Source organism: Lathyrus oleraceus, unplaced genomic scaffold (assembly GCF_024323335.1).
Source record: "Lathyrus oleraceus cultivar Zhongwan6 unplaced genomic scaffold, CAAS_Psat_ZW6_1.0 chrUn0814, whole genome shotgun sequence".
NCBI lineage: Eukaryota > Viridiplantae > Streptophyta > Magnoliopsida > Fabales > Fabaceae > Lathyrus > Lathyrus oleraceus.
This window is the reverse complement of record NW_026113205.1, coordinates 16,004-32,056: the sequence shown is the minus strand read 5'-3', so window position 1 is coordinate 32,056 and position 16,053 is coordinate 16,004. Positions and strand designations below refer to the sequence as shown.

Genomic DNA, 16,053 nt, shown 5'->3' with positions numbered 1-16,053 from the left:
TGATATGATTTTGTATTTATTTTAAATTTCTTAATTTTCATACAAATAATATTCCTACAAAAAGTAATAAATTTTGAATCATATAATATATTTTTGTAAAACCTATCCTTTACAAACTAATCATTAATCAGTTAAAGATCTTAAATAGGAAACTGGTTACAATATCAATCAATAATTAATTTCCATTTAAAAACGATTAGTTTTCAAATCTTTTACATTATTTTTAACAAACTGTATATTATAATTTTATTATAAAATAAAAATAAGACTTAAGAAAAAAAAAATTAAAATGAAATACATTACAATGCAAGCTCGATTAAATTTACTATAAAGAAATATCGACTAGATAATTTGAATAAAACAACGAAAGTAAACCACGGTCATGTAAATCATGTGTTGAATCTTGGATATAAACATTTTTTTCAATGAGTAAGATCGAAAATAAATTTACATACTCTTATAAAATCGACAAAAGGTAGAAAATTTTATTAATTAAGATAAAATTAATGGTCATATGAAATCCAATATGAAGAAATTTAAATGAGTATCTCTAGGTTAAAGCAGTAAGCTTTTTCAACAAAAATAAAAATTAAATACCCATAAATAAAAAAAAATTATGATCATTATTTTACTCTCCATTAAGGTTTATATCAAAAGATTAATTATAACCATTTTTGTTTCTTTCACTGTTAAAAAAAAGAAATCTACTTTTTAAGTACTTAGTTTTGATTAAATATTTAAAGATGTACTTGCTTATTGATAAGAGCTATAATTTGGTACTCATTAATCAAAAAGTAAAATAACATTTGGTATAATAGTAAAATGGTTAATAGTTTGACTATTATTGTTATAAATTTCTCATCTCTTATTTTAAATTATAAAGATGCAATAATTATAATTTAATCCTATGAGTTTTAATTGCTTTAAATTATTTTGTTACTTTTCTTGTTTGAATTCTTATAAACCTTTTCAGAATTGTCTATTAATTTTCACTGATCTAATAATTTTAAATTAGAGTTCCGATCATGTGCAACACAAGGGAGAGTATAAAAATAAAACTTTGACAAGATTTGTGAATCAAATATATTATTAAAATACTTAATAGTTAGAATTAAATATCTTAAAGATTATACTAATTTTGTACATTTAGTGATTATTGCATATAAAAGTTCATAATTATTCCTATTATACAAATAAAAAGATAAATGAAATAATAAATTACTAATTAATCGTTACTTTAATAAACCAACATAGAAACAAAGAAGCCCCTAACAAATTACAATACAATGATATAGTACCATGCCTATAAATTAAGGCATACTGCGGAGATAAATCATTAACACATTCTACATAAAAATTATAAGCATACACATATTAAAATTATGATGATAGAGAAGAAATATGTTTCTCTTTTCATGGTTGTGATGGTCCTAGGAATGATGGTATCAAAATTTGAAGCCCGTCAAATTGACGACATTACATGCCCGAGGCTCTTTTGTCCTTGTTGCCATGTCTTCCCTTTTTGCAAGGAACTGGAGGTGCTACACCACCTAAAAACTGTTGTGATGGAGCAAATACTTTAAATCAAAAGGCCAACACCACCCCGATTCGAAGGGATGTTTGCAATTGTCTCAAACCCGCAGCATCGAGATTTGGAGTTAAACCTGACAAATCAAAACAACTACCACAAACTTTGTAACATTACTCTATCGGTTCCTTTGATCCTAGCATTGATTGCAACACGTAAGTAATATTTCTTCATAATACTTGATATAAAAATATGAGATGCATATTTTTTATAAGAGTTTAATGTTTGAGGTAAATATTTTTATTTTTTAAATTAAAATAAATGAAAATGTTTACGTCCTTATCGCCTAAAACATACGTCTCCTCCATGAAATCAACGATGCATAGTATTATTTGATTGAATATTTAAATAATTTTATAACCATTATTTGTTTTTTGTGCAGGGTTCAATAAATCTATTTCACGGGGACGGTGTTTATCGCAAAGATATATAAAATAATTGTATTAAGAAATTCTTAATTCCATTAGTATATGTATTTTCTCTTTTTACTTAAGTTGAAGTTGTCACTCTCGTAATGTATTTTTTAAAATTTATTTGATTTAGTTATTTCTTCTTCTTTTTGGCTATTGTCCAACTCACCTAATAATTAGAAAAGATTAAAAAATAGTGTTAATTGTTAAAACTCATACATCCACATTTATGGTCTAATAGGTCATATACTAGCACTACAATTTTAAGCTTTTTAAGTTATTCTAGAAATTAAATTATAAAACTTGTTAACAAAGTCTCATTTAAATACGTGTTAAAAAGACTCAACCAAATAAAAAACTAATAAAATAAATTTAAACTACGAACATATATTTTTGTAGATAAAAGAACTAAATGATAGAAACTTAATAAAAAGATATTGTTTGTGTATAATATTTGTGCAATGATAATTTACATTGTTAATCAATTATATTTGTGAAACTGTTTAAACCATTTAAATTTAATACAATTACCTTTGAATTCATCTATAAGATTATTTTCGTGTTAATTTTCCTTAATTCAAACCTTTTTTTTTATATTGAATCTATTTATTTCAAATAAAGGATATTATTATATATCTATTTTATGAGAAATCTTGTAGGACATAAACCAAACCTAGCAAAATAAATTTGTACATCCGGTTAGAACTACGTTTAAAATTAGTATTATCAACGACATATTATTGTAGTCCAAATATTTACCAATACGCACTATTCATTATTAACTTTTATGCGAAGGATTCCACCATCACTAGCTTGATGTTTTTGACTTAAAATTAAAATATAATTAGTTTTTTGAAGTTTTCCACTCTACATCTTATCATCCTAGTTGACTACATTTTCAAATATATTTTATAATATATATATTATTATTTTTGCATCTTAGAATATCTTTTGATGGAATTTTTAATAATATTATCTTCAACAGTTAAATAGAAGGTGTCCAGTAAATCCTACAACAGGGAATTATATTTTCTATGTTTATATATGTTTTATGAATGGTAAGATTTAGATCTACATAGTTCTTTAAGATCTGTTTTTGAACAATCATCATAAAAAAATTGAACCACTCTTAACTTCTCCAATCATATCGATAACCATTTTTTTGTTTTTAATCAAAAAATTTGTTACTGATCTCAAGTCTAAGTGAGTCTTATTTAACTTATCCCTCCATCATTTTAGTCATGTTGTTTTGACTTTTTTGTGATATATCAAATATAAATATTTTCCACAATATCATTCTCACCCGATTTCCCTCCCGACTACCTTGTTTATGATTAAAAAAATCATAAATTATTTTATAATACAACATGATTTTTTTTAATGAGATTAAGTTTATACCTCTAAACAACAATGGTGTAGATGTTATCAAGAGTTAAATATTATAAATATAACCACTTCAATAGTTTCACACGACTTAACGAGAAGATTATGAAAAAAAATATTTCTACAATGTTATTGCATGTATTCTTATACCATTTAAAACACTTAGTATTAAAAAGTAGTATATACACATATATGAAACTAATTAGAGCGTTTTAATTTTAATTTTATTTAAAATATTTGGGTTGTTGGTCATGAAATACGAACAATGTGTGCCTTGATTATCACATGAATTCTAAACAGTGCTTAAAATAAAACAAGATAAAATAATATTAATCATAAATATGTTTGTTACATTACTTTAAATATTTTTTTGTATGTTAATTTATAATAAATTTTCTAATTTTAAATATTTTACTGAAAAAAGATAATAACTTGTTCTTTTATACAAAAAATTATCAAATAAATTATTAAATAAATATGTTTCAACCATCTATATTTTATTTTTTTAAATCGTGATTCATTATTTTAATTCAAATAATTTCATATGAGTGTTAAATTGATTTTTTTGAAAGGTAGATAACCTATTTTTGCATGATGAATTTATTGAAACTTTAATATATTTTTGTATTTCCATTTTTATTATCATTCCATGATATTGATTTTGTATTTATTTTAAATTTCTTAATTTTTCATACAAATAATATTCCTATAAAAAGTAATAAATTTTTGAATCATATAATATATTTTTGTAAAACCTATCCTTTACAAGCTAATCATTAATCAGTTAAAGATCTTAAATAGGAAATGGTTACAATATCAATCAATAATTTTACTCTCCTTAGTGTTATGGGTTGGCCTCATATCTGCTTACAAATTTCCATTTAAAAACGATTAGTTTTCAAACCTTTTACATTATTTTTAACAAACTGTATATTATAATTTTATTATAAAACAAAAATAAGACTTAAGAAAAAATAAAATTGAAAATACATTACAATGCAAGCTCGATTAAATTTACTATAAAGAAATATCGACTAGATAATTTGAATAAAACAACGAAAGTAAACCACGGTCATGTAAATCATATATTGAATCTTGGATATAAACATTTTTTTCAATGAGTAAGATCGAAAATAAATTTACATACTCTTATAAAATCGACAAAAGGTAGAAAATTTTATTAATTAAGATAAAATTAATGGTCATATGAAATCCAATATGAAGAAATTTAAATGAGTATCTCTAGGTTAAAGCAGTAAGCTTTTTCAACAAAAATAAAAATTAAATACCCATAAATAAAATAAATTATGATCATTATTTTACTCTCCATTAAGGTTTATATCAAAAGATTAATTATAACCATTTTGTTTCTTTCACTGTTAAAAAATAGAAATCTACTTTTGAAGTACTTAGTTTTGATTAAATATTTAAAGATGTACTTGCTTATTGATAAGAGCTATAATTTGGTACTCATTAATCAAAAAGTAAAATAACATTTGGTATAATAGTAAAATGGTTAATAGTTTGACTATTATTGTTATAAATTTTCTCATCTCTTATTTTAAATTATAAAGATGCAATAATTTATAATTTTAATCCTATTGAGTTTTAATTGCTTTAAATTATTTTGTTACTTTTCTTGTTTGAATTCTTATAAACCTTTTCAGAATTGTCTATTGATTTTCACTGATCTAATAATTTTAAATTAGAGTTCCGATCATGTGCAACACAAGGGAGAGTATAAAAATATAACTTTGACAAGATTTGTGAATCAAATATATTATTAAAATATTTAATAGTTAGAATTAAATATCTTAAAGATTATACTAATTTTGTACATTTAGTGATTATTGCATATAAAAGTTCATAATTATTCCTATTATACAAATAAAAAGATAAATGAAATAATAAATTACTAATTAATCGTTACTTTAATAAACCAACATAGAAACAAAGAAGCCCCTAACAAATTACAATACAATGATATAGTACCATGCCTATAAATTAAGGCATACTGCGGAGATAAATCATTAACACATTCTACATAAAAATTATAAGCATACACATATTAAAATTATGATGATGGAGAAGAAATATGTTTCTCTTTTCATGGTTGTGATGGTTCTAGGAATGATGGTATCAAAATTTGAAGCACGTCAAATTGACGACATTACATGCCCCGAGGCTCTTTTGTCCTTGTTGCCATGTCTTCCCTTTTTGCAAGGAACTGGAGGTGCTACACCACCTAAAAACTGTTGTGATGGAGCAAATACTTTAAATCAAAAGGCAAACACCACCCCGATTCGAAGGGATGTTTGCAATTGTCTCAAACCCGCAGCATCGAGATTTGGAGTTAAACCTGACAAATCAAAACAACTACCACAACTTTGTAACATTACTCTGTCGGTTCCTTTTGATCCTAACATTGATTGCAACACGTAAGTAATATTTCTTCATAATACTTGATATAAAAATATGAGATGCATATTTTTTATAAGAGTTTAATGTTTGAGGTAAATATTTTTATTTTTTAAATTAAAATAAATGAAAATGTTTACGTCCTTATCGCCTAAAACATACGTCTCCTCCATGAAATCAACTATGCATAGTATTAATTGATTGAATATTTAAATAATTTTATAACCATTATTTGTTTTTTGTGCAGGGTTCAATAAATCTATTTCACGGGGACGGTGTTTATCGCAAAGATATATAAAATAATTGTATTAAGAAATTCTTAATTCCATTAGTATATGTATTTTCTCTTTTTACTTAAGTTGTTCTGGCGTCACCTTTTGGATCCAAAGATATTGAATAATTAAAAAATTCCCTGTCAAGTATTTCTCATAAGTTGTCACTCTCGTAATGTAGTTTTTAAAAATTATTTTGATTTAGTTATTCTCTTCTTCTTTTTGGCTATTGTCCAACACACCTAATAACTAGAAAAGATTAAAAAATAGTGTTAATTGTTAAAACTCATACATCCACATTTATGGTCTAATAGGTCATATACTAGCACTACAATTTTAAGCTTTTTAAGTTATTCTAGAAATTAAATTATAAAACTTGTTAACAAAGTCTCATTTAAATACGTGTTAAAAAGACTCAACCAAATAAAAAACTAATAAAATAAATTTAAACTACGAACATATATTTTTGTAGATAAAAGAACTAAATGATAGAAACTTAATAAAAAGATATTGTTTGTGTATAATATTTGTGCAATGATAATTTACATTGTTAATCAATTATTTGTGAAACTGTTTAAACCATTTAAATTTAATACAATTACCTTTGAATTCATCTATAAGATTATTTTCGTGTTAATTTTCCCTTAATTCAAACCTATTTTTTTTATATTGAATCTATTTATTTCAAATAAAGGATATTATTATATATCTATATTTTATGAGAAATCTTGTAGGACATAAACCAAACCTAGCAAAATAAATTTGTACATCCGGTTAGAACTACGTTTAAAATTAGTATTATCAACGACATATTATTGTAGTCCAAATATTTACCAATACGCACTATTCATTATTAACTTTTATGCGAAGGATTCCACCATCACTAGCTTGATGTTTTTGACTTAAAATTAAAATATAATTAGTTTTTTGAAGTTTTCCACTCTACATCTTATCATCCTAGTTGACTACATTTTCAAATATATTTTATAATATATATATTATTATTTTTGCATCTTAGAATATCTTTTGATGGAATTTTTAAATAATATTATCTTCAACAGTTAAATAGAAGGTGTCCACTAAATCCTACAACAGGGAATTATATTTTCTATGTTTATATATGTTTTATGAATGGTAAGATTTAGATCTACATAGTTCTTTAAGATCTGTTTTTGAACAATCATCATAAAAAAATTGAACCACTCTTAACTTCTCCAATCACATCGATAACCATTTTTTTGTTTTTAATCAAAAATTGAGTAATGTGGCTTGTTTTTGTAAGATATCTATATTGATATTTGTGATTTCAGGAACCAACATTTTGTTACTGATCTCAAGTCTAAGTGAGTCTTATTTAACTTATCCCTCCATCATTTTAGTCATGTTGTTTTGACTTTTTCGTGATATATCAAATATAAATATTTTCCACAATATCATTCTCACCCGATCCCTCCTTCTCACCTCGCCACCCGCTTTCCCCCTTCCCCCTTCCTTCCCTCCCGACTACCTTGTTTATGATTAAAAAAATCATAAATTATTTTATAATACAACATGATTTTTTTTAATGAGATTAAGTTTATACCTCTAAACAACAATGGTGTAGATGTTATCAAGAGTTAAATATTATAAATATAACCACTTCAATAGTTTCACACGACTTAACGAGAAGATTATGAAAAAAAATATTTCTACAATGTTATTGCATGTATTCTTATACCATTTAAAACACTTAGTATTAAAAAGTAGTATATACACATATATGAAACTAATTAGAGCGTTTTAATTTTAATTTTATTTAAAAGATTTGGGTTGTTGGTCATGAAATACGAACAACGTGTGTCTTGATTATCACATGAAATCTAAACGGTGCTTAAAATAAAACAAGATAAAATAATATTAATCATAAATATGTTTGTTACATTACTTTAAATATTTTTTTTGTATGTTAATTTATAATAAATTTTCTAATTTTAAATATTTTACTGAAAAAAGATAATAACTTGTTCTTTTATACAAAAAATTATCAAATAAATTATTAAATAAATATGTTTCAACCATCTATATATTTTATTTTTTTAAATCGTGATTCATTATTTTAATTCAAATAATTTCATATGAGTGTTAAATTGATTTTTTTAAAAGGTAGATAACCTATTTTTGCATGATGAATTTATTGAAACTTTAATATATTTTTCTATTTTCATTTTTATTATCATTTCATGATATTGATTTTGTATTTATTTTAAATTTCTTAATTTTTCATACAAATAATATTCCTACAAAAAGTAATAAATTTTTGAATCATATAATATATTTTTGTAAAACCTATCCTTTACAAACTAATCATTAATCAGTTAAAGATCTTAAATAGGAAATGGTTACAATATCAATCAATAATTTAATTTCCATTTAAAAACGATTAGTTTTCAAACCTTTTACATTATTTTTAACAAACTGTATATTATAATTTTATTATAAAACAAAAATAAGACTTAAGAAAAAATAAAATTGAAAATACATTACAATGCAAGCTCGATTAAATTTACTATAAAGAAATATCGACTAGATAATTTGAATAAAACAACGAAAGTAAACCACGGTCATGTAAATCATATGTTGAATCTTGGATATAAACATTTTTTTCAATGAGTAAGATCGAAAATAAATTTACATACTCTTATAAAATCGACAAAAGGTAGAAAATTTTATTAATTAAGATAAAATTAATGGTCATATGAAATCCAATATGAAGAAATTTAAATGAGTATCTCTAGGTTAAAGCAGTAAGCTTTTTCAACAAAAATAAAAATTAAATACCCATAAATAAAATAAATTATGATCATTATTTTACTCTCCATTAAGAAATTTAAATGAGTATCTCTAGGTCAAAAGATTAATTATAACCATTTTTGTTTCTTTCACTGTTAAAAAATAGAAATCTACTTTTGAAGTACTTAGTTTTGATTAAATATTTAAAGATGTACTTGCTTATTGATAAGAGCTATAATTTGGTACTCATTAATCAAAAAGTAAAATAACATTTGGTATAATAGTAAAATGGTTAATAGTTTGACTATTATTGTTATAAATTTTCTTATCTCTTATTTTAAATTATAAAGATGCAATAATTTATAATTTTAATCCTTTTGAGTTTTAATTGCTTTAAATTATTTTGTTACTTTTCTTGTTTGAATTCTTATAAACCTTTTCAGAATTGTCTATTAATTTTCACTGATCTAATAATTTTAAATTAGAGTTCCGATCATGTGCAACACCACAACAACCCGCCCCCCTCCCCCCCCCCCTCACCCCCGTTAAAAACACACACAACAAGCAAAAACAACAACAAAAAAAAGAAAACATCTCTCCCCCCCTCTCCCCCCAACAAAAAAACAAAAAAAAAAAGGGAGAGTATAAAAATATAACTTTGACAAGATTTGTGAATCAAATATATTATTAAAATATTTAATAGTTAGAATTAAATATCTTAAAGATTATACTAATTTTGTACATTTAGTGATTATTGCATATAAAAGTTCATAATTATTCCTATTATACAAATAAAAAGATAAATGAAATAATAAATTACTAATTAATCGTTACTTTAATAAACCAACATAGAAACAAAGAAGCCCCTAACAAATTACAATACAATGATATAGTACCATGCCTATAAATTAAGGCATACTGCGGAGATAACAGATTTCCGATTTAAAGGAGATGGAATGGATGATGGATGGAGTTAAATCATTAACACATTCTACATAAAAATTATAAGCATACACATATTAAAATTATGATGATGGAGAAGAAATATGTTTCTCTTTTCATGGTTGTGGTGGTTCTAGGAATGATGGTATCAAAATTTGAAGCACGTCAAATTGACGACATTACATGCCCCGAGGCTCTTTTGTCCTTGTTGCCATGTCTTCCCTTTTTGCAAGGAACTGGAGGTGCTACACCACCTAAAAACTGTTGTGATGGAGCAAATAGTTTAAATCAAAAGGCAAACACCACCCCGATTCGAAGGGATGTTTGCAATTGTCTCAAACCCGCAGCATCGAGATTTGGAGTTAAACTTGACAAATCAAAACAACTACCACAACTTTGTAACATTACTCTGTCGGTTCCTTTTGATCCTAGCATTGATTGCAACACGTAAGTAATATTTCTTCATAATACTTGATATAAAAATATGAGATGCATATTTTTTATAAGAGTTTAATGTTTGAGGTAAATATTTTTATTTTTTAAATTAAAATAAATGAAAATGTTTACGTCCTTATCGCCTAAAACATACGTCTGCTCCATGAAATCAACTATGCATAGTATTAATTGATTGAATATTTAAATAATTTTATCACCATTATTTGTTTTTTGTGCAGGGTTCAATAAATCTATTTCACGGGGACGGTGTTTATCGCAAAGATATATAAAAATAATTGTATTAAGAAATTCTTAATTCCATTAGTATATGTATTTTCTCTTTTTACTTAAGTTGAAGTTGTCACTCTCGTAATGTATTTTTTAAAAATTATTTTGATTTAGTTATTCTCTTCTTCTTTTTGGCTATTATCCAACACACCTAATAATTAGAAAAGATTAAAAAATAGTGTTAATTGTTAAAACTCATACATCCACATTTATGGTCTAATAGGTCATATACTAGCACTACAATTTTAAGCTTTTTAAGTTATTCTAGAAATTAAATTATAAAACTTGTTAACAAAGTCTCATTTAAATACGTGTTAAAAAGACTCAACCAAATAAAAAACTAATAAAATAAATTTAAACTACGAACATATATTTTTGTAGATAAAAGAACTAAATGATAGAAACTTAATAAAAAGATATTGTTTGTGTATAATATTTGTGCAATGATAATTTACATTGTTAATCAATTATATTTGTGAAACTGTTTAAACCATTTAAATTTAATACAATTACCTTTGAATTCATCTATAAGATTATTTTCGTGTTTATTTTCCCTTAATTCAAACCTTTTTTTTTATATTGAATCAATTTATTTTAAATAAAGGATATTATTATATATCTATATTTTATGAGAAATCTTGTAGGACATAAACCAAACCTAGCAAAATAAATTTGTACATCCGGTTAGAACTACGTTTAAAATTAGTATTATCAACGACATATTATTGTAGTCCAAATATTTACCAATACGCACTATTCATTATTAACTTTTATGCGAAGGATTCCACCATCACTAGCTTGATGTTTTTGACTTAAAATTAAAATATAATTAGTTTTTTGAAGTTTTCCACTCTACATCTTATCATCCTAGTTGACTACATTTTCAAATATATTTTATAATATATATATTATTATTTTTGCATCTTAGAATATCTTTTGATGGAATTTTTTAATAATATTATCTTCAACAGTTAAATTGAAGGTGTCCACTAAATCCTACAACAGGGAATTATATTTTCTATGTTTATATATGTTTTATGAATGGTAAGATTTAGATCTACATAGTTCTTTAAGATCTGTTTTTGAACAATCATCATAAAAAAATTGAACCACTCTTAACTTCTCCAATCACATCGATAACCATTTTTTTGTTTTTAATCAAAAATTGAGTAATGTGGCTTGTTTTTGTAAGATATCTATATTGATATTTGTGATTTCAGGAACCAACATTTTGTTACTGATCTCAAGTCTAAGTGAGTCTTATTTAACTTATCCCTCCATCATTTTAGTCATGTTGTTTTGACTTTTTTGTGATATATCAAATATAAATATTTTCCACAATATCATTCTCACCCGATTTCCCTCCCGACTACCTTGTTTATGATTAAAAAAATCATAAATTATTTTATAATACAACATGATTTTTTTTAATGAGATTAAGTTTATACCTCTAAACAACAATGGTGTAGATGTTATCAAGAGTTAAATATTATAAATATAACCACTTCAATAGTTTCACACGACTTAACGAGAAGATTATGAAAAAAAATATTTCTACAATGTTATTGCATGTATTCTTATACCATTTAAAACACTTAGTATTAAAAAGTAGTATATACACATATATGAAACTAATTAGAGCATTTTAATTTTAATTTTATTTAAAAGATTTGGGTTGTTGGTCATGAAATACGAACAATGTGTGTCTTGATTGTCACATGAATTCTAAACAGTGCTTAAAATAAAACAAGATAAAATAATATTAATCGTAAATATGTTTGTTACATTACTTTAAATATTTTTTTGTATGTTAATTTATAATGAATTTTCTAATTTTAAATATTTTACTGAAAAAAGATAATAACTTGTTCTTTTATACAAAAAATTATCAAATAAATTATTAAATAAATATGTTTCAACCATCTATATATTTTATTTTTTTAAATCGTGATTCATTATTTTAATTCAAATAATTTCATATGAGTGTTAAATTGATTTTTTTGAAAGGTAGATAACCTATTTTTGCATGATGAATTTATTGAAACTTTAATATATTTTTCTATTTTCATTTTTATTATCATTTCATGATATTGATTTTGTATTTATTTTAAATTTCTTAATTTTTCATACAAATAATATTCCTACAAAAAGTAATAAATTTTTGAATCATATAATATATTTTTGTAAAACCTATCCTTTACAAACTAATCATTAATCAGTTAAAGATCTTAAATAGGAAATGGTTACAATATCAATCAATAATTTAATTTCCATTTAAAAACGATTAGTTTTCAAACCTTTTACATTATTTTTAACAAACTGTATATTATAATTTTATTATAAAACAAAAATAAGACTTAAGAAAAAATAAAATTGAAAATACATTACAATGCAAGCTCGATTAAATTTACTATAAAGAAATATCGACTAGATAATTTGAATAAAACAACGAAAGTAAACCACGGTCATGTAAATCATATGTTGAATCTTGGATATAAACATTTTTTTCAATGAGTAAGATCGAAAATAAATTTACATACTCTTATAAAATCGACAAAAGGTAGAAAATTTTATTAATTAAGATAAAATTAATGGTCATATGAAATCCAATATGAAGAAATTTAAATGAGTATCTCTAGGTTAAAGCAGTAAGCTTTTTCAACAAAAATAAAAATTAAATACCCATAAATAAAATAAATTATGATCATTATTTTACTCTCCATTAAGGTTTATATCAAAAGATTAATTATAACCATTTTTGTTTCTTTCACTGTTAAAAAATAGAAATCTACTTTTGAAGTACTTAGTTTTGATTAAATATTTAAAGATGTACTTGCTTATTGATAAGAGCTATAATTTGGTACTCATTAATCAAAAAGTAAAATAACATTTGGTATAATAGTAAAATTGTTAATAGTTTGACTATTATTGTTATAAATTTTCTTATCTCTTATTTTAAATTATAAAGATGCAATAATTTATAATTTTAATCCTTTTGAGTTTTAATTGCTTTAAATTATTTTGTTACTTTTCTTGTTTGAATTCTTATAAACCTTTTCAGAATTGTCTATTAATTTTCACTGATCTAATAATTTTAAATTAGAGTTCCGATCATGTGCAACACAAGGGAGAGTATAAAAATATAACTTTGACAAGATTTGTGAATCAAATATATTATTAAAATATTTAATAGTTAGAATTAAATATCTTAAAGATTATACTAATTTTGTACATTTAGTGATTATTGCATATAAAAGTTCATAATTATTCCTATTATACAAATAAAAAGATAAATGAAATAATAAATTACTAATTAATCGTTACTTTAATAAACCAACATAGAAACAAAGAAGCCCCTAACAAATTACAATACAATGATATAGTACCATGCCTATAAATTAAGGCATACTGCGGAGATAAATCATTAACACATTCTACATAAAAATTATAAGCATACACATATTAAAATTATGATGATGGAGAAGAAATATGTTTCTCTTTTCATGGTTGTGATGGTTCTAGGAATGATGGTATCAAAATTTGAAGCACGTCAAATTGACGACATTACATGCCCCGAGGCTCTTTTGTCCTTGTTGCCATGTCTTCCCTTTTTGCAAGGAACTGGAGGTGCTACACCACCTAAAAACTGTTGTGATGGAGCAAATAGTTTAAATCAAAAGGCCAACACCACCCCGATTCGAAGGGATGTTTGCAATTGTCTCAAACCCGCAGCATCGAGATTTGGAGTTAAACCTGACAAATCAAAACAACTACCACAACTTTGTAACATTACTCTGTCGGTTCCTTTTGATCCTAGCATTGATTGCAACACGTAAGTAATATTTCTTCATAATACTTGATATAAAAATATGAGATGCATATTTTTTATAAGAGTTTAATGTTTGAGGTAAATATTTTTATTTTTTAAATTAAAATAAATGAAAATGTTTACGTCCTTATCGCCTAAAACATACGTCTCCTCCATGAAATCAACGATGCATAGTATTATTTGATTGAATATTTAAATAATTTTATAACCATTATTTGTTTTTTGTGCAGGGTTCAATAAATCTATTTCACGGGGACGGTGTTTATCGCAAAGATATATAAAATAATTGTATTAAGAAATTCTTAATTCCATTAGTATATGTATTTTCTCTTTTTACTTAAGTTGAAGTTGTCACTCTCGTAATGTATTTTTTAAAAATTATTTTGATTTAGTTATTCTCTTCTTCTTTTTGGCTATTGTCCAACACACCTAGTAATTAGAAAAGATTAAAAAATAGTGTTAATTGTTAAAACTCATACATCCACATTTATGGTCTAATAGGTCATATACTAGCACTACAATTTTAAGCTTTTTAAGTTATTCTAGAAATTAAATCATAAAACTTGTTAACAAAGTCTCATTTAAATACGTGTTAAAAAGACTCAACCAAATAAAAAACTAATAAAATAAATTTAAACTACGAACATATATTTTTGTAGATAAAAGAACTAAATGATAGAAACTTAATAAAAAGATATTGTTTGTGTATAATATTTGTGCAATGATAATTTACATTGTTAATCAATTATATTTGTGAAACTGTTTAAACCATTTAAATTTAATATAATTACCTTTGAATTCATCTATAAGATTATTTTCGTGTTAATTTTCCCTTAATTCAAACCTATTTTTTTTTATATTGAATCAATTTATTTTAAATAAAGGATATTATTATATATCTATCTTTTATGAGAAATCTTGTAGGACATAAACCAAACCTAGCAAAATAAATTTGTACATCCGGTTAGAACTACGTTTAAAATTATTATTATCAACGACATATTATTGTAGTCCAAATATTTACCAATACGCACTATTCATTATTAACTTTTATGCGAAGGATTCCACCATCACTAGCTTGATGTTTTTGACTTAAAATTAAAATATAATTAGTTTTCACTACGCCAAAAATTGGAATAGACAGCGCACCTTAGAGGGCGCTTTATTACAAAAGCGCCCTCTAAAGTGAAGCGAAAAATAAGGAGCAATAGACAGCGCACTTTAGAGGGCGCTTTTGTAATAAAGCGTCCTCTAAGGTGAAGCGAAAAAATAAGGAGGAGATAGAGGGACAAAAATACATGGCGCTTTTAATAAAGCGCTGTTATAAGTCCATGTGCATTTCCAGCTTATAGAGCGCTTCTGGAAAGCCTTAGAGAGAGCTTTCATAAGCGCCCTCTTAGGCCCCCTTTAGAGGGCGCTTTGTTTCCACAAGCGCCCTCTAAGGTGAAACGAAAAAATAAGGAGGAGATAGAGGGACAACAATACATGGCGCTTTATAGAAAGCGCCCTCTAAGGTTACCCTTAGAGGGCGCTTTTAATAAAGCGCTGTTATAAGTCCACGTGCATTTCTAGCTTATAAAGCGCTTCTAGAAAGCCTTAGAGAGTGCTTTCATAAGCGCCCTCTTAGGGCCCCTTTAGAGGGCGCTTTTTTTCCACAAGCGCCCTCTAATGTCCCCTTTAGTAAACATTAAAATTATAACATACTGCGCGTTTTGTTAT

General features: G+C 24.8%; 3 protein-coding genes across 3 annotated transcripts; all 3 read left to right on the top strand.

Moving 5' to 3' along the window:
• The first annotated feature begins 5,463 nt into the window (after positions 1 to 5,463).
• On the top strand, positions 5,464 to 6,056 carry LOC127115017 (non-specific lipid-transfer protein). The gene is made up of 2 exons (XM_051046702.1): positions 5,464 to 5,819; positions 6,047 to 6,056. Exons 1-2 carry the CDS (start codon positions 5,464 to 5,466, stop codon positions 6,054 to 6,056), a joined length of 366 nt encoding a protein of 121 aa, XP_050902659.1.
• Positions 6,057 to 9,873: 3,817 nt separating this feature from the next.
• LOC127115015 (non-specific lipid-transfer protein 1-like) lies at positions 9,874 to 10,466 on the top strand. The gene is made up of 2 exons (XM_051046701.1): positions 9,874 to 10,229; positions 10,457 to 10,466. Exons 1-2 carry the CDS (start codon positions 9,874 to 9,876, stop codon positions 10,464 to 10,466), a joined length of 366 nt encoding a protein of 121 aa, XP_050902658.1.
• Positions 10,467 to 13,981: 3,515 nt separating this feature from the next.
• On the top strand, positions 13,982 to 14,574 carry LOC127115014 (non-specific lipid-transfer protein 1-like). The gene is made up of 2 exons (XM_051046700.1): positions 13,982 to 14,337; positions 14,565 to 14,574. Exons 1-2 carry the CDS (start codon positions 13,982 to 13,984, stop codon positions 14,572 to 14,574), a joined length of 366 nt encoding a protein of 121 aa, XP_050902657.1.
• Positions 14,575 to 16,053: the final 1,479 nt, after the last annotated feature.